Consider the following 18,071-nt stretch of genomic DNA (forward strand, 5'->3'; position numbering starts at 1 on the left):
GTCTCTCTCTGTCTCAAAAATAAATAAGCATTAAAAAAAATTTTAAGAACAAAAACATAACGAAAGTTGTCGTGACACAAGAAGACCGAAGCCGAAAGCAGCTAAGAGTCAGTGGTGAAAACAGAGCAGTCCAGGGCAGGTGAACACCACTGGCTGGAGATCAGGATCCAAGGTAAGAAAAATAAAAGACAATAGAGGAAAAGATGGAAGGAAGGCAGGGCAGAAAGAGGCATCGGGAAATCAGAGGAAAGATGCAAAACTGGAGTCCCACGTGTTGGGGATAAACCACCCCCAAAGCACGCACAGGCCCCTCAGTCCCCAACACCCAAGTCCCAGCCAGGAGCCGACCAGTTCTCCCCGAGGAGGAGGAGACGTCTGCTCTCTGGGTTACATCAAGTAACTGTTGCCCCTTCTGCTGAGAAGAGTACCCGGCTTTTCATTCAGAGAAGAACTCCTCTCCCTCCATCAGACACACCCCAGCACCAGCAGGGGTCACATCCAAACCTGGCCCATCCCACGGGTCCATCACCCATCCCTGAGGATCAGGAAGGGGATCCTGGTCCAAGACAGGCCCAGGAGAGACACTGAAACACCCAGACAGGCTGAAAGCCACCCATCAGCCCGCAGAGAGCACCAGCCCGAGAAGGACCCCTGAGCAAAGGACAGAGCAGATGGCAGCAGGTTTCCGGCCACGGGCCCGGTCATGCCTGGGGCCGCACGTACACTCAGACTCTCTGGCTGCAACACAAGCCGACAAATCCCATTTTGGCTCCCGCTGTCCAAGCTCAGATCTGCAGCGTCTGCACCAACGGGCCTGACCGACACGAACAAGCTCCACCCCGGCCCCTCCTGTCTACATGAAGGAAGGACCCCTTCCTCGGGGAGGCCCGGCAACTGGGAGGCTGGCGTCGGGAGGCCGTGGCCGTGGCCGAGAGGCAGAGGCACCACAGTGCAACAAAAGGCTGTTGGTTCCACCCCAGCAGTGACATCTGGCCGAAAACCAGACGCTCACCTGATACACGTGGAAGGCATTCGCCGCTTTGCCCCGCAGAAACACTGATGGGATCCAGACGTTGATCAGCGCCCGGTTTGATCTGACCGAAACCAAAGATCAAAATTAGTCATTTCAATTTACAATGAGGAACGGAGGAAAACAGACTTCTCCTCTAAGAGGCATCACACACCAGAATTTAGGACAACATCGATCACGTCTACGAGTAAGACGAAGGGCCTGGGTAAGTGTGTTCGCCCAGCCCCCAGGATCATTCTTCAGGGACTTAGTTTAAGTCTATGTGTATTTTTTATTCAGACACACAGTGTGTACTTTGGAATAAGAAATGGACTTTAGCTTTACAACTGAGTCACCGTGACTCCTACTTTCTCTAAATCTGAGTTTCTTCCTCTGAAAAGAGGGATAATAATTGGAGGCCCTCACGGGGGTGTGGAGGGTCACGTGACCTGATGACTGCAGGGTACCTGGGGCACCCAGAGGGGTCACACTGTCTCCTCGCTGTGCCCCTCTACATCCTGGCCCCCGTTTTAAGATCAGACTCCACCCAGGGGCTCAGGAGACCGACATCCATGGCGATGCAGGTAACCGCTCTTTGGGGTGGGGGGAGGGGAAAGAGAAAATGGCAGGCTGGGATACCAGGAAGCCAGGTGCAAATACCCGCCTTGCAACTCTCCAAAACCACTGTGTGTGGCTCCAATGAACCAAGATTTAAATTCAAGGGCAAGTCATTTCCTAAGCACCTACAACGTATGATTTCATGATTTCCCTGGATTATCTCAGGGAATCCTCATGGGATATTTAAGGGGTCCTTCAAGGGTCCCCTTGGGTATGTGAGCTCTGCCTCACGTGACGGCTGTCACCTAGCTGTGAGTCGCTGGGTACACGGGCCCACTCCAGCGATCTTCCACCAGGCTGAAGGCCAGGCGTGCAGGCCGGAAACCCTGTCTCTAACACCTGAGGGTCAGTCCTGACGGGTATCACGAGGGCACCGCACAACTCTGGGAGGGGCCTCCACCTCGAGTTGTGCCCGGGCTCAGTGCCCCCTCCTGAACTCTCCCTCTCTCTAAGGAGCAGCCCACAAAGATGTACCAGACTTCTGTGCTTACAACACAATCTGAGACGATGGGGGAAGAGCCCGGGACTCAGTGGTCTCCCCAACTCAGGCGTAGAGAGCATTTTAGTCTCACAGAGAGATGGTTCTCTCCTGAGGCGGCATCCTTCCAAGCTCCGAGCTGAGGTGCTGACTTCCTCCACGGGGCAAAATCATCCATCAGCTCTCAGAGCTCCAAGTCCAAATGGCAATTCTGAGCCATCAGGCTGGTGTGCACATTAATGGCACCCCTCCCATCCCTCCCCGTCCCTCCTGGAAAGGTCCTCCCAAGGGTCCTAGCACCTAAAGTGTTCCCTTGCATCTCTGTCCGGGGGTGGGTCGGGCACCAGCGGACCCAACGATCTGCTTTGCATTCACCTTCCTGATCAGTGAGTGTGAGACACCCCCGACTGGCTTCAGCATTTCTCCGTCTCAGAACATTCACCCCACAGCATGAGAACTGTTTACAGGGCCATTTCCCTCCTTGATATTAACTCACTTGTTCCGTCTTTTGGTGGCTCACTCATGCATTAAATAAATGCTGACTGAGAACCTACTATGTGCCAGTGGCTACTCTAGGTCCTGGAGACAGAGCATGGAAGCAAGATGACCCAGACCCTGCCCTCGGGGAGTGGGAGAGAGACAAATCCCTCTGGTTAGTAATTCACTGTGGTCCAAGAAGGTCCTTTCTAGAATTTCCATCTTTTTAAGGTGAGGGAGACTTGTTTTGTAGTGTAACATAGGATCTATCCTGGAAAACGTACCAGTACACTTGAGAAGAGGGGCTCCTGGGTGGCTCAGTCAGTTGAACATCTGACTCTCGATTTCAGCTCAGGACATGATCTCATGATTGGTGGGATAGAGCCCCAAGTCTGGCTCCGTGCTGAGAGCATGGAGCCTGCTTAGGATTCTCTCCCTCCCCCTCACCCTCTGCCCATTCTCCCCACTGGTGCACACTCTCTCTCAATCAAAATAAACATTTAAAAATATGTATTTAAAAATAAGAAGCAAAGTATATACTGTTCTTGTTGGGCTGAGGAACTATGCACGAGTACCCGAACCCCAAAGCAACCTGATTGTGAAACAGTCTGAAGACCAATTAAGTTCTTTAGGAGCTTATCATCAGGGGCACCAGCCAGAGTCACATCCAGTCACAAATCAGACCCATGTACCAAACCACTGCTGTTTCCATTAACTCAGGGGTTGCGAACTCATTCTTCCAGGAGACACGCAGAGAAAGAAATGAGGGCAGCAGGCCAGAGTCAGGCAACAGGGAAAAGGGGGCACTGTGGTAAGTGAAAGAGTACTTGCCCTGTGTGAAGGAGGTGGCTGCTACTCGGCTCTGACCGTGGCCTGGTAGGGATCGGAGCCCCCCTTGTTTTCTTTTTAAAGCGAAATTTAAATTCTTATGTGATAGCTTCCAAGTCTAAAATGTCAGCCAAAAAAATAATTGTTTTCTAATACCCAAGAAGAGAACCACAGCACATCTGAAGGCCAGACTTGGGCTGCAGGTGAACACCCTCTCCCTCTATGATAACCAAATTGCCCTGTGCAGACTGAAACAGTGATCTTTGTTTCCCCCCCCGGTGGTCTTCTGGGAGACAAGCCAAACCACTGAGTCCTACCTCTAAAGGGGCCCTTGTGAGTAGATGCCGTGGACTTACATTTCAAAATCCGACAAACTCTGGTCTTCGGATGTTTGGCTCAAATCTCCAGGCACCTGCCATCAGGAAAGGGGAGAAGGGAGAGAGAAAATGCATCCTGGTTACCGTGGTTGGCATAATCACGCAAGAATCCTGCCTCCCAATGATGCTTACACATTTCCTGTTCAGAACAAGGTGAGAAAGCAGTTACTGGAAAACAAGAAGAGACTGTGTGGAAGGATGGTTAGATACGGTGTTGGGGTAATAAAAATATGTCACCATGAGGAATCTTGATTACCTTCACAGAAAAAGGACTGTTAACCCTATCGAGATAATAGCAGGCCTATAAAATCGTGTAATTTTGGAGCTCTAAAGACCTGATTAGGATCTGAGGTACAAGATACCAGATGAGCAGTGGACAAAACAGCCACTGCCACCAAGATGAACACAGACGCACCGAGGACATAAACACAAAAGGTCAACGTCTGCGCCCAGACGGCTCCATCCTTCCCTGTCACGATACACCAGCACCTGGAAGGCACAGCACAGCTGCCGTTCCTGACTCAGAAGGGCCCCCGGAGAACACGATTCGGTCCAAGAAACTCCACTCCCTGGCAGAATGGCAGGTACCCCGTAAAGCAGGTACCGAAATGGTCAGCACCAGGAGATGTTCAATAAATGGCGGTATTACGGTCACGGCCAGGGCATGAGCTTCCGATCGGATCTGAAGTGGCCAGAACTTAAGGATGTGGATCAAAACCAAGAGGAAAGAGTGCAAAGGGGGAGGGTGTGGGCAACTGAGGAAGAGAGCATTTACTTCACACACTACAGCTGTCAGAGCTTTCCTGTTACCACAATCTGCATCGTTCTTCATAACAATCTGTCCCCCCAACCCCTTCATAGATGAGGAAACAGGCTCAGGGAGGCTGAGAACTTGCCAAGGCCACACATGCAGGAAGTGGATCTGAATTCAGATCTGTCCAACCGCAAAGGCTTTTCTGCCAAACCCTCAGCAAACACGGGGAAAACCAGCTGTGGGGTGGAAGGAGGTGAGACCTGGACCCTTTCCCGGGGGCTGGAGATGCCAGAAGGCACTCCTTAAAGACACAGTGGGTTCTCTCCGAGGCAGGAGGATGCCATGATTATGGAGCCTACACTGTGGGGCCACAAGGCTCAGGGTCAACCCCAGCCCCAGCTGTTCTTGACCCTGTGGCCACGAGCAAATCAGTTGCCCCCTCTGGTCACACTGTCCTCACCTGTAAAACAGGCAGGACAGTCATAGCACTCAGAGTTCACCTACAGACAAAATGAGCTGATGCCTACAGAGTACCCAGAACAACACCTGGGAGGTAGGACGTTCACGGTAACTGCACTGTACTAACAGTATGGCCGTTACGGAGAAAAGCTCTATGTTCTGTTATCCTTGGCACAGAGAATCTGTCCTGCCGACCCAAAGGCCGTCTCTCCCCACAGCCCAGGGGGAGGACACCCAACCTGGGCCCTGGACAGATGTGTGCAGCCAAGCAATTAAAATGGGCTCCATGAGCAGGTTTGGCTAAGAAGCTGCTATGGAGGGATTCCTTCAACCCCAACAAGGAGGTACATGCCTACCCCCCAACCTGAGAAAACTTCAGCTTAAAGGGACCAGGAACTCACTGGACTGGTTGGTGTGGCCCTTCTGTTATGGTGTCCGTCATTTTTCCTGTGGACGGCTGGGAAGACGGTTTAATCTATTAGGGAAGCCATGACACTGTGTCCCACAATCCCTAAGAACATCCACATGCTCTGACCCAGATACCTCATTCCTACGATTTCTCTGGAGGAAATAACCAAAGACACAGACCAAAATTTACATCAAAGATCATTCCTCTTTCGATGGCTGAGATTTTTGCAAATCATCTAAAGGTCCAACTGTAGAGAAACCATTCAGGAAATGATGGCATGTCTGTACGAGATGGCCAGATTAAACAAAAAATAGGTTACACGTGCACATTCATGAGGGTACAAGCATGAAAATGATTCTGGAAAAATACAGAAGAACATTAACAGTGGCTATCATTGATAATACAGTAGGAGTGGGAGTGGGGAGAGAAACAGACCAAATTTGCATTGGCTGTATTTCCATAAGACTAAAATAATCTATCTTTCGAATGAACTGCTTTAGAAAAAAATTTTAAATGTGCTTTTGAAGAACAAAATAGCTTTCCATGTGCGGTCACGAAAAGATCTCCAGGAAAGATCAAGAGAAAGCCTAAGCAGGGTGCAGGTGGTGGGTCTAACGTACTATCCTTAACGCACAAGTGCAGAGGTAACTATCAAGCTGTATTCGTCTGTTCCTGCATTGAGAAGCACTAGCAGGGAAATTTAAGACACCTAGAAAAGGAGCACCCCGTGGGCACCGGGGTGTGGGAGTGGGGGCCTGGGCAGCCGGCAGAAGACACTGAAAATGAGGCTATTTGGGGGTGCCTGGGTGGCTCAGTCGGTTAGGCATCTGGCTCTTGATTTTGGCTCAGGTCATGATCTCGTGGTTCATGAGATCGAGCCCCAAGTCAGGTCAGCTTGGGATTCTCTCTCTACCTCTCTCCCTGCCCCTCCCCTACTTTCCAGTTCTAAATATATAGATAGCAAATACATAAATAGTAAATCTCTCTAAATAGATAAATAAGTAAACACTTTAGAAAAAAGAAAATGGGGGGCGCCTGAGTGGCTCAGTCAGCTAAGCATCTGACTTCAGCTCAGGTCATGATCTCACGGTTCATGGGATCAAACCCCGCGTCGGGCTCTCTGCTGTCAGCACAGAGCCCACTTTGGATCCTCTGTCCCCCTCTCTCTCTACATATCTACTGAGCGCTTTCACTTGTACTCTCAAAAACAAAGAATAAAAAAAAAATTAAAAAAAGAAAATGAGTCTATTTACTAAATATCCTTTTACATCATTTGAGTTCTGAAATAACGTACTGCCAATTGAACATTTAAATAAAAACGTATTATCCCGCCAGAAGAGAGCTTCTGATAGATTTTTAATGGCATAGCCAATAGCTCCTTGCCTCTGTTTCACAAAACGCTGCTTGGAACTGTGAATTCTTAAGCACGACTTAGGACGTCCACCCATCAGTAAGGTCAGAATGAAACGAGGGGAAAGGGGACACCGGGGAGAGAGAGGTCACATGGATTGCACTTTTCTGGACTTTCTACACTGAAAGTGCATTGATCACGTAACCATAAACAGACACATATTATGTGTTAAGCGTCTTTCGTGTAACTGTGTAAAGTAAATAAAATACTCTGCCCGATGCCCAGCCCGCCCCCTGCAAAATGCACTTGGCTGAAATGCAGAAAGCCGTGAAGAAAGTAGAGACTTTGCCTTCAAATGCTCTGGAGTCCGGGATGCAGAAAGACAAGGGGAGGCTCTGAAGGCCCAGCACCGCGCACACACCACGCTCCCCTTGGCTCTTCCACACGGAACCCCGTGGCACGGCCAGGACTCTAGCACCTTCTCTGGCATGGCCGTGGGGCAGCCCTTGGCCTCTCTTTTCTGAGCTTCCCCCTTGACACCCGGGTCTGGGGAAGGTTCCTCGGGCACGACAGGAGAAGCAGGTACGCATACTGGAGAAGGGACTGCCAGACTGAAGACAGCTGCCACACCATTTCGTGCATGGTGACACCATCTTTCGATCGGCCTGCTTTCACACTGGAAGCGAACAGAGCTCGGACCCAGGGAGCTGCACTCGCAAGAGGGAAGGTTCTGACTGGATCGACCCCACAAAGCTGAAGGAAAGGAGACCAGAAGGACTCAAGGAAAAGAGAAGGTGAGGGTGTTAAGGACAGACATCACTTTACAAGGCTAAGAACAAAGAAAGCTGCTTCTAAAAAGGAATCGATTCTCAGAAGGCAGTATTTTCTTCACACATAACTTAACTCTCAGGGGTGCTGAGTTTTAAGGATCATCTTGGACAATGGATCTAAGTAGCTAGAAGGTGTTAAACCCTTCTGAATTAGGACATGGGCCACAAACATCCCTTGTGACCGCCCAAAGCTACAAGGAAAGCCTGGAGGGACACGTCTCTAGGATAGGGCCTGTGCTGGCTTCACCCTCAACAGGGGGCATAAAACAGGGATCAGCAACATGGATGTTCTCATTCACTTCTCTCAGGCCCTGGAGAAAAGGCGGGTCCCCACCTGGCCTGTGGGCTGGGGACTCACGTGGCAGCATGTGGGTGCAGGAAAGGCAGAGCCCGTTCCTGGAGACACAGAGCAGCCAGCTTTCCCAGATCCTCCTGGACAAACACCCCAGGTGCTGCACACACATGGATGGGGGTGGGGGGGCAGGTGAGGCTCACAGAAAACACTCTTCTGGGCTGCGTTAGCAAAGAAGCTTCCCCAGTCTTTCCCAACTCAGGATTTCACGAGCTGCTTGGGGACGGGGGGAGCAGAGATAGGCCAGCCCACCGTAGCCCCTCACAACTGGGCCAAAATGGAATCCAGACGCTGGTTCACCCTGCTGTTCTGACCTAGAATTCCTCAGACCTGGGATAAGGGCTCAAAGAACTGAGACTTGGCCAGAAAGAGTAACAAACATACTAAGTAAGTGCTTATTTAAACAGGAAGGGAAGGAAGGAGGAAGAGAGGAAAGAACTAATCAGGCAACGGCCAGAGCCACAGGAAAATCTCTTCCCTCCTCCCCCTTTCAGAATCAGGATGCAAGTAGGGGCAGCGAGAGTGGACAGAGAAACTTCCCTTTCCTTGGAGCGACCCTGACTTCCGGTCCCGAGGGGCTGCAAACACAGACACACCACCACCAGGCATCATCAAAGGCTTCCTGCGTCACAAAGTGCTTTCCCATCAAAATCATCCCAGATCCTCCCCATCCCAGCCCTGTGGGCACAGGGGTTCCCCGTCCACCCCATTCCGCAGGCAAGGACAAGGGGATTCAGCGTGAATAAACAAAAGCAACAGAGATGCCAGGAGGCCAGCACCAAATCCCAGATGAATCAGCACGCCATCTTGGATGTCCAGCTCAGGTGAGCCCCAGACCGCAGCGTATGGTGGGGCAAAACCACTCGGTTACCCCCAGAACCATGAAATCCAAGAAAATGGTTGTGTTTTGGCGTCATTAAGTTTTGGGGTGGCTTGACATGCAGCCATAGGTAGCCCAAAAAGTAACTTTCCCAGGGTCATTCGGCTGGTAAGTGATCGAGGAGGGAACGGCACTTTTTACCCCTAAAGATACGCCGCCTCCCACTACAAAATCCCCGGTCTTTGCATTTCGCTTCTGCAAAAGGAGAAGCCCAGGAGATGGAGTAACCCAGATTCACCCGGAAGGGGCTCTGCTGGTACAGAGACCTCGGATGGAGTGAAGGAGGCCCGGAAGGACTCAATCGCTCAAGAGCAGATGTGCACAAGTGTCCACGTGAGTCTAAAATCCGAAGCCTTCCTTAACAAGCCTGTTTTCTTTGATGCGACGGGGTGATTTTTGGCAGATGCCCGGCCTGGAGGAACAAGGCACGGACCTGACCCAGTCCAAGGTGGCTGGCTCTCTCCCAAGGAAACCCCAGGTCCTTTCCCACCTTCGGACAATACACGCGTCAGCCTAGAGTCTGAGCAGAATGCGTCAAGTCTCAGTGGACTAACAAAAAATGGGATGTTCTGCGAGAGAAGTCACCTGGCTTCAATAAAGCCCGGTTTCTTCCTCACCTACCCCGTGACAACCTGTCTCCGAGTGCCCTATTAGAGAGAATCAACAAAGATGGGAAGGACCACCCAACGTGTGTTGAACACCTACTGTGTGCCAGTGTGTTCCCACGTGTAATCCTCAAATCACGTGTGCAGCAAGTAACATCTCAAGTCACGTTCCCCTACCCCCTTCCCACAACCTGTTTGTACGCCCTTCCAGATTGAGCCAAAATGTGCATTCCTGGGAGACACCCGCCTAGACCACAGAAACTAAACACATCTCCACTGCCACCTCTATGGTTCACGCTGTGCGGCTGGCCATTAATCCATTGCGGTTAGTCTGTGTACCGGTCCCTCCTTGTGAGCTGGGGGACACGTGCACTGTGTGTCACGGCAGCCTTGCCGGGCACCCATCACACTGAGGACGCTGAATTAGTACTTGTGACTGCCGAGATGGAGAATGATGTGAGCTGTCTTTCCACACTGAAATGTCTATTTTTAAACTGCTTCGGAGCAAATTTGCAATCCTCGTGCATGATAAGGATAACTTAGTTTGGAGTTAAGAAAAACCAGAGGAAGACAACTGTACTCTCTCTCTCTTCTAATTACACGGCTTTCAGATTTACCGCTCAGAAGAAAAGCAAAAGGCAGACGTTCTGGAGCAGCAAACCTGTGTCCCAATCACGAAAGGACACCCATGGTTTACATTTTCCACAGTCACCTTCTCCATCATGGTTCTTCTCGAAAAGCCTTCCCTTAAGCAATTAGCTCTCACTTTGTGTCGCCAAACACAACTATTTCCCAGCCCAACTGTACCCCTGCTCTCTCGTCTTGTTTTTTTAATAAGGAACAAAATGTGCCATGGCACGGCTGTCTTCCAGCGTGGCTGGCCAAGCCAGAGAGCAGACAGACCCAGGGCTGTGCTCTGAGTACGAAGTCGGCCTGGGCTTCCCGGCCCCACAGGAGGCAACCAGCCCAGGGCTGGACCACTTTCAGGCTTCTGGGTTTATCTATTTATTTGTTCTTTTGTTTTACAAACAATTAGAGGCATTTGCATGGTTTAAAAAATCAGCTGAGGTCAAAGACCCTCCGTGGGGAGTAGAGAACTGGCAATGAAGAGCTTCAGAGAGTTTTTTATGCTGTCCTCTGGGAAACTCTGGAAGCCTGAACAAATGCGGACTATTACATTTCTGCCATGTAGGTTTTCATGTGTCTGCTTCTCCCCAAAGACCATGAGGATCTCAAGGACAATATTTCCAGAGCCCATCCTGGTCCCAGGCACTTAGTAATTGCTCAATGAATATTCCCATTGGATAGAAAGATGAACACATACAGAAATGGATAGTGGCGCCTGGCTGGCTCAGTCAGTTAAGCCCCCAATTCTTGATTTCGGAACAGGTCATGATCTCACGGTTTGTGGGACTGAGCGCCCCCATCAGGCTCTGCGCTGACAGCATGGAGCCTGCTTGGAATTCCCGCCCCGGCTTCCCCTTCCCTGCTTGTGCTCACACGGTCTCTCTCTCTCTCTCAAAATAAATAAACAAATGTTAATAAAGAAAAAAAGAAATGGGTAAATGGGTAAATGCATGGTTGGAGGAGAACAGGAATTTCAGGGAAGGGGCATGAGGAAAATATGCAGTTAACTAAGAACGGACAACTAGTTTCTCTCCAAGTAATAAAGATGCATGAATTACATAGGTACACTCACCTGTCCGAGAACATACATTGCAACACCATTTACGGCAGTAAGAGCCAGGGAACTAGCAACGATACGCAATAAATGACCTCTAGGATATAGTGTCAAATGACAACAAACACACAACACACAGGTGACCTGAGGTACTGTTTTCATCAAGGACTCGGAAGACAGACACGCATCACGCATGCGTGCTTTTGCATCTGCATTAACCATTTCTAGAAAGACACACAGAAAACTGGCAACAGTGAATGCCTTCAAAGGAAGGACACTGAAAAGCAAGGGTGTGAGGGGGACAGAATTATTTTTTACTGTACAACTTTATACCTTACCAATTACACGCAGGAGAAAGTTACCCTTTCAAAAAATAAATGTAACAACCTCGACATTTTATCTTAGCTTTTATTTACTTATTTTTTGAGAGAGAGCGCGAGCGAGTGAGTGACGGAGGGGTAGATAGAAAGGGAGAGAGACCATCTTAAGCAGCTCAGTAAGGACCCTGACACAGGGCTCAATCCCATGACCTTGGGATCATGACCTCAGCCAAAATAAAGAGTTGGACGCTTAAATGACTGAGCCACCCAGGTGCCCCATAACCTTGAGATTTTAAATTAAAAGTATTCTACGATGGGGGGAAACATGACAGTGACTATCTCTGAGGTAGAGGTGTAGGGAGTCACCAAGAAGGAGCATCAAAGAACATTCTGGGGAGACGGCAAAGTTCTGAGTTTTCTGCTACACAAGTTTGTTCAATTGTCAGAATTCAGTGAGCATTCGGTCAAGATGTCTGCATTTCACTCTATGCAAACTTTCCATCAAAAGCTTTTTTAAAAAAGTAAGAAACACTGAACTCCAGTCAATATCCTCACTAAAGTCGTTTGGAAGAAACATATACTAATAACTGTAATTTAGTTTGAAATACATTTTTTTAAAAAATTGTTTTTAATGTTTATTTATTTTCAATAGAGAGACAGAGCACAAGTAGGGGGAAGGGCAGAGAGAGAGGGAGACACAGAATCTGAAGCAGGATCCAGGTTCACAAGCTGTGAGATCATGACCTGAGCCAAAGTTAGAAGCTTAACCGACAGAGTCACCCAGGCACCCCTGAAATGCATTTTTAAAATATTAATCGATGGGATATAAAGGGAGAGAGCGAAAGGGATGGGTGGAGGGATGGAAGAGAAACGTATAGTCAACTGTTAATGGTGGACTCCATGCGATGAGTATACAGGTGTTTATGGCGAAATTTTTCAAGATAACTCTTTTAAAATTTTCTAATAGAATGTTAGGAAAAAACAAGTTTTGATCAACCACGTAGACCAATGGAATTACCTTTCTAGTCTCTGCAGAGAAAATGACAAGATATTGCTGTCTTACAAAGAAAATATCAGTTTACAGCTGAAAAATGTTGGAGAGAAAGTATTACAGAAGTGTGTCAGGTGGTTAATAAAACTACTTTGTTTCTCTGGATTCTGAGACATTAGTGGTATTTATCACGTGTTTAAAAATGAAAATGTGTTGTGATTGATCAAATTTGTTTTTTTTTTTAAAGGACTGGATTGGGGCACCTGGGTGGCTCAGTAGGTTAAGCGTCTGACTCTTAATTTCGGCTCAAGCATGATCTCACGGTTCATGGGATCAAACCCCACATCGGCTTCTGTGCTGATGCCACGGAGCCTGCTTGGGATTCTCTCTATCTGTGCCCCCTCCCCGGCTCAAGTGTGTTTTGGGGAGGGGGGGGGCGTGTGTGTGTGTGTGTGCACGTGCACACACGCACATGTGCTCTTTCAAAAACAAATCACTGTAAAAGGTAAAAACATGACTGGGTCGGGACATGGGTCAGCTGGGATGGAGCTGACTTCACCTGTGGCCAAGAACAAGCCTCTACCCTTCTCTGAGCCCTCCTTCCTGCTGCAGAACAGGGCAAAAGCAGCTGCCCCATGGGGCTGCCGGGAGGGCTCAGAAGGCCCCCCCCAGGACCTACCCCACCGAGCATCTGGGTGGGGTAAGACACCCCCCGCTAAGTGGCAACCACTCCCATCATTCATGGGTGGAGTTCAAGGGTGCTGCACAGACAGAAGGTCAGGACCCAGCAGCCCTCACCCACGAGTGAAGGGCCAACTGCCCCATTCTACAGACACACACACCTGCCAGCACTGAGATGTTTGGTCCACTAATCCATGCTAAGTTCCTCTTAAGGGCCAGACACTCTGGTACCAGGGAGGCGACAGCCAGCAGGGACAAAGCCCTGTGGCTCACATACCCTACAATCCATAAGGAGAGACGGTCTCCAGATAAACCCATCAATGCCGTTAAGTGTCCAGGTCTGTGCAGAAGCAAAGGGTAAGTAAGGCTTCCAGGAGGGGGAAGGGCAAAGCGGCTGGAGAGGAGGCTGAAACACGAGGGAAAACAGCAGGACTCTGGTCCTCGCTCGGACAGTGAGAAGTCCCGACGGGAGGGAAGCGAGGGAAGCCTGGGCCAGCTGGAGTTTCGCTCAGTCTCTGCGGCCACAGAGCAGTGGCTAGAGGCCGGCAGGAAGGAACAGCCAGGGGGCCCCCGCACACGCTTCTCACACACACCCCTGATCGTGAGTGCGTACAGGGTCATTTGCCACCCTCTCTGCCTTTCCATCGACAGACCGTTGTAAGGCTCGCCTGTAAGAGAGTACAAATCACCAACTGTCTACAGTTTCTCTGGACTTAACTTACCAGGACATAAAGCAATTCTTCAGAATCCTCAGCAATCTCCAGTGAAAGGTGTAGGAGAGCCGGGAGCACCAGCTAATCTGAGCTCACTCCTGCTACAGAGGAGGCCCCTGAGGCCCGGGGGGGGGGGGGGGGGGGCGGCGGGCGGAGCTGGGACACACAGCCTCACCGGGGTTCCTAACTGCAGGCTCCTATAACCTCACACCACTTGCGGGTGGTGGGAAGGTGCTTACCTGCTCCTGACAGGTTCCCAGCTTTCTAGTAGCCGTATCCCTCCCCCAGGCCCTCTTTAGCAGGAGAAGGTTCCTCTTTGATCGGACCCCCGCTTCACGTATCTAAGGAAGAGATCCTCTTAAACAAAGAGTTAAAAAAGCGTGATGTTTTCAAGAAGAAAAATGTTCAGAAACCACTAAGGAACCGCCTTATTCATTCTCATTTCACCCTTACTTCCCACGGAGCGGCCAGAGAAAACGAGGCACAGGGCAACCAGGAGATGCCAAAGAAAAGCATAAGATTTGTGCAAACACGAGCATCCAAAGCCGGCCTCACTAGGATCGTGGGTAAGTGGAGTGTGTGTGCAGGACTTCCCCAAGCACGCGCAGACACAACTGTGATGGTCACTTAGAGCCCAGCAGGGGCCACCAAGCAGCACTCAGGAGCAGTAACAGGTACTGTGGGTGTTAGAGCACCAGGTCTGAGCAGCTCAGTATCGCCCAGCAGCGGATGAGGGTACGTCTGGGTGAACCCATTGGAGACATCAGACTACAGGGACAACAGAAGGTTCCTGCCACGTCTATCACCTCTGACGCTGTCTCCTTGCAAACAGCACCCCCTTCTCCCCCCGCTTCCACCGCCCAGCCCCTTGAGTGCACAAGGGTAGGCGTGTCGCTGGGGCAACCCTCCAGGGCAGAGACAGTGGCACATTCACGTTGCCAATTCGAGCCTGAAACCCAGGGCCTCCCCATACGGCAGATCAGGGACCGGCACACCACGGCCCGTGGGCCAATCCCAGCCTGCTTTGGCAGATAAATTCTCGCTGGAACACAGGGATGCTTGTACAACCTTTATCATCGAGGGCGGCCTTCACATTACCTCCACAAGGTCGAGCAACTGTGACAGAAACAGTGTGGCCCCCCTTCCTAAAACACGTGCTATCTGGGCGTTTACAGAGAAACTTGGCCAACTCCTGATCCACTTGATGGCGGAACAGCCAGAGAAAAATTACTGGTAATTTCAGGGTAACAGTCAACTCTTCTTGGCGGGGAGGAACCACTGATTTGATTTCCACAGCCCAATGAAATGATTCTCAGAGGCTAAAGAACGAAAGGAGGGCCTGGATCGTGCCCGAGAGGACTGATGATATACGGCATTTAGAGATCCAGTCACTTATTTGCTTTTATCCATGAAATGCCCAGAGGGAGCTCTCAGTAGATGGTATCCCACATCCTGCCAGAGGCTCAGAGAGGCTGAGTGATGCGCCCAGGGACACAGCGAGAATTCAAAGCCAGGTCTGGCTGAATTCCAGGCCGCATTCTCTCCACTACATCTGCTGCCTCTCCACCAAGAAACGCGGGTCCAAAACAAGCATACAGGCTCATCTGGGAAGGAAGGAACCCGGAAGACTGAGCGCCTCTGAAAGGCGGCTTCTTGTAATGAGCAAAGAAGGCGTTTGGGTGGTTAGGGCACGGCGCGCCCAGGCGGGTTGCCGCTAACGACACGCAGGGTCAGTATTTTTACCGTCGCAAGCGCAGCGATCCCATCAGCACTGAGCAGGCGCTGCTCATGTTCAAGTAAAAGCGAGATGGCTCTGGAATGTCTCCTTCGGGGGTCTCACTTCTACTGCTTACAAACATGAAAGCCACACCCTGGATGCCATTTCAGGCACCTGGGGGCAGGGGTAGAGGGGTCTGCTCCTCAGGAAGCTCTGTACTGATCACTTCGGGCTGCAGAGGTCCTCAGGGGACACAGGGCCTGCTGTCCTAAGGTAAGGCAGACCTGGGTCTCGCCACTTACTAACCAAAAATCCCTGTGCCCTGGTCTCCTGGTCTGTAAATTGGAGCCAACACCCACGACCTCGTCATGTCTGCACGCTGCCCAGGGCACTGCCACTCTGCTTTCGGAGCAAGCTCTCAGTTACGTGCCACTCGTCACCCTCCCATCCCAAGTCGCCCTCCTGCCTCCCTGCACAAGGACAACAGGAAAGCCGTCACAGGCAGCTCACAACCTCAGTCTTTCCCTTGGGCTCATGTTTAATCAGAACCCATTTTCCACTTTTCACAATGCACCCCATCTCCTCATCTGTCCGGGGCCCCTCGGGGCCCACTCACCGGCCACGCCTGAGTGCGCCAGCCCCCGTGGGGAGGTCGGGACGCGACAGCAAGCTGTCGGCTTTTTCCCCAGCTCCTGCATTTTCTAGAGCCTGTCGGCTGCGCCATGAGGAGTGGAGAAATGACACGGCCTGCCTTCCCCACGGGGCCAGAGACACAAGGACTGAACCCGGGCTCCACCTGTCAGAACAGAAACCCAGCTGCCGCACCTCTTCTTTGCTGTGTCCTCTCTTCTGGAATAAAGGCTTTTTATTCTCTTTCTCACCCTTCACCTCTTTTCTCATTTACACTGAGCTCGCATCTGCATTTGCCACACATGTGGGAACGATTTATCCCAGGCTACAAACGTACCCGTGGATTTTCCATTCCTTGTAGTCTTGAGGCTTCCAGTGGTTTTAAGGCAGACCCCTCCTCCTGAATGACATTTTACCAGGAACCCCAACCTTAGTGGCCACACCACAGCTGCTTGACCGGACAGCCATCTGGCAGCCACGGGCTGAGGGGCTCAGGGCAGGGCAGGAGGAATGGCGGGCACAGATGGGATGGCCAGCAGGCGCCAGGGACAACAAGGAAGGATCCGCCCCTGGAGCCTCCAGATGGAGCCAGGCCCTGCTGGTGCCCGCGCCTGGATTTCAGGCTTCTGGCCTCCACGACTGAGAGACAACCAATGCGTGTTGTGCTGTCATCAACCACCAGACCTGTGGTCGTTTGTTATGCTGACTCCCCTCTTGTTCCAGACCAGGCCTTGTTATGTGTGCATTTTATGCACAGATGGGGACGAGGACTCAGGACTCCGAGAGGTGACCCGACTTGCTTAAGGGTGCAGGGTTCCTGGGAGAGGACCCAGGCAGCGTGGGGTCCGGTACCCACTCCAGGACAGGACACTGTCTCCACACAGCATGACCAAAGTCCCGGCGTCCCCAGCCCCGCCCTTCCCAGTGGTGAAGCAGGCAGGCACTACTCCCCTGCTGGGCTTACTATGGATTAAGTCAAAGAAATTACATACTGGTGGGTTGTATCCCAGGGCCTGACACACAGGAGGCACTTGGAAAGTATCTCAACGCATGAGTAAGGGAGGGTCAAGGTGTCCCTCACTGGTAAGGACGGTTATTTCCAAAGACCGGGGGGTAGGGGCTGGCTGGAAGACGTGTTCTTCTATGAGGAATGTGGTGACTATAGGGGCAAATCGTGTCCTAAGTTCACCCACATGACCTGTCCCACTGTGCTGTCAGCTCCTGGAAAGGCCAGAGGGGTGGGAGGGTAAATAAATCCCATAGAGCAGTTCACGCAGGTGATTAGCTTTAGGAGATCCAGTCTGCAGGACTCAAAGATTATGGCACTGAGAGAAGAAATTAGGAAAGAATTCTTGAGCTGAGCTCTCTGTCCTCAAACACTAAAATGGCACATTCCAGAACATGCCTCCTGGACAACCTGCACCGCGATGCTCAACGCTGGAGACTGGCAATAACTCCACGACAGCACCTTCCGGGAATACTCACCCATGAAGGTTAACTGCCCCACTCCCCCCACACCAGTGCCTCCCACAACCAGCTTGACAATGGCCTCGTCACCACTGGGCAGTGCCCACTCCCTGGCACTAATGACTGAGGGAGCCAATCACCAAAACCCTCCATCAGAGCCCCAAACTGCCACCCACACAGACAGGACATAAGACATAGTCCTGCCAGGGAGAAATCTGTCTACTTTTCTTTTTTTTTTTTTTTTAATTTTTTTTTCAACGTTTTTTATTTATTTTTGGGACAGAGAGAGACAGAACATGAACGGGGGAGGGGCAGAGAGAGAGGGAGACACAGAATCGGAAACAGGCTCCAGGCTCCGAGCCATCAGCCCAGAGCCTGACGCGGGGCTCGAACTCACGGACCGTGAGATCGTGACCTGGCTGAAGTCGGACGCTTAACCGACTG

General features: G+C 51.0%; 1 protein-coding gene across 6 annotated transcripts in view; it reads right to left on the minus strand.

The window, feature by feature from the left end:
• Positions 1–18,071, minus strand: part of SNX29 (sorting nexin 29) — a 500,159-nt gene that overhangs the window by 137,440 nt on the left and 344,648 nt on the right. For all 6 annotated transcript variants that reach the window (XR_006198016.1, XM_042923016.1, XM_042923020.1 and 3 more), the window contains 2 exons: positions 3,767–3,822; positions 1,013–1,094 (listed from right to left, as the gene is read on the minus strand). Coding sequence is in view for 5 of the 6 variants with exons in the window: in XM_042923016.1 (XP_042778950.1) it covers positions 1,013–1,094; positions 3,767–3,822 (138 nt within the window). In the remaining variant the exon portion in view is untranslated. The remainder of the gene's footprint in view (positions 1–1,012; positions 1,095–3,766; positions 3,823–18,071) is intronic.

This window comes from Panthera leo, chromosome E3, assembly GCF_018350215.1.
Source record: "Panthera leo isolate Ple1 chromosome E3, P.leo_Ple1_pat1.1, whole genome shotgun sequence".
Classification (NCBI taxonomy): Eukaryota; Metazoa; Chordata; class Mammalia; order Carnivora; family Felidae; genus Panthera; species Panthera leo.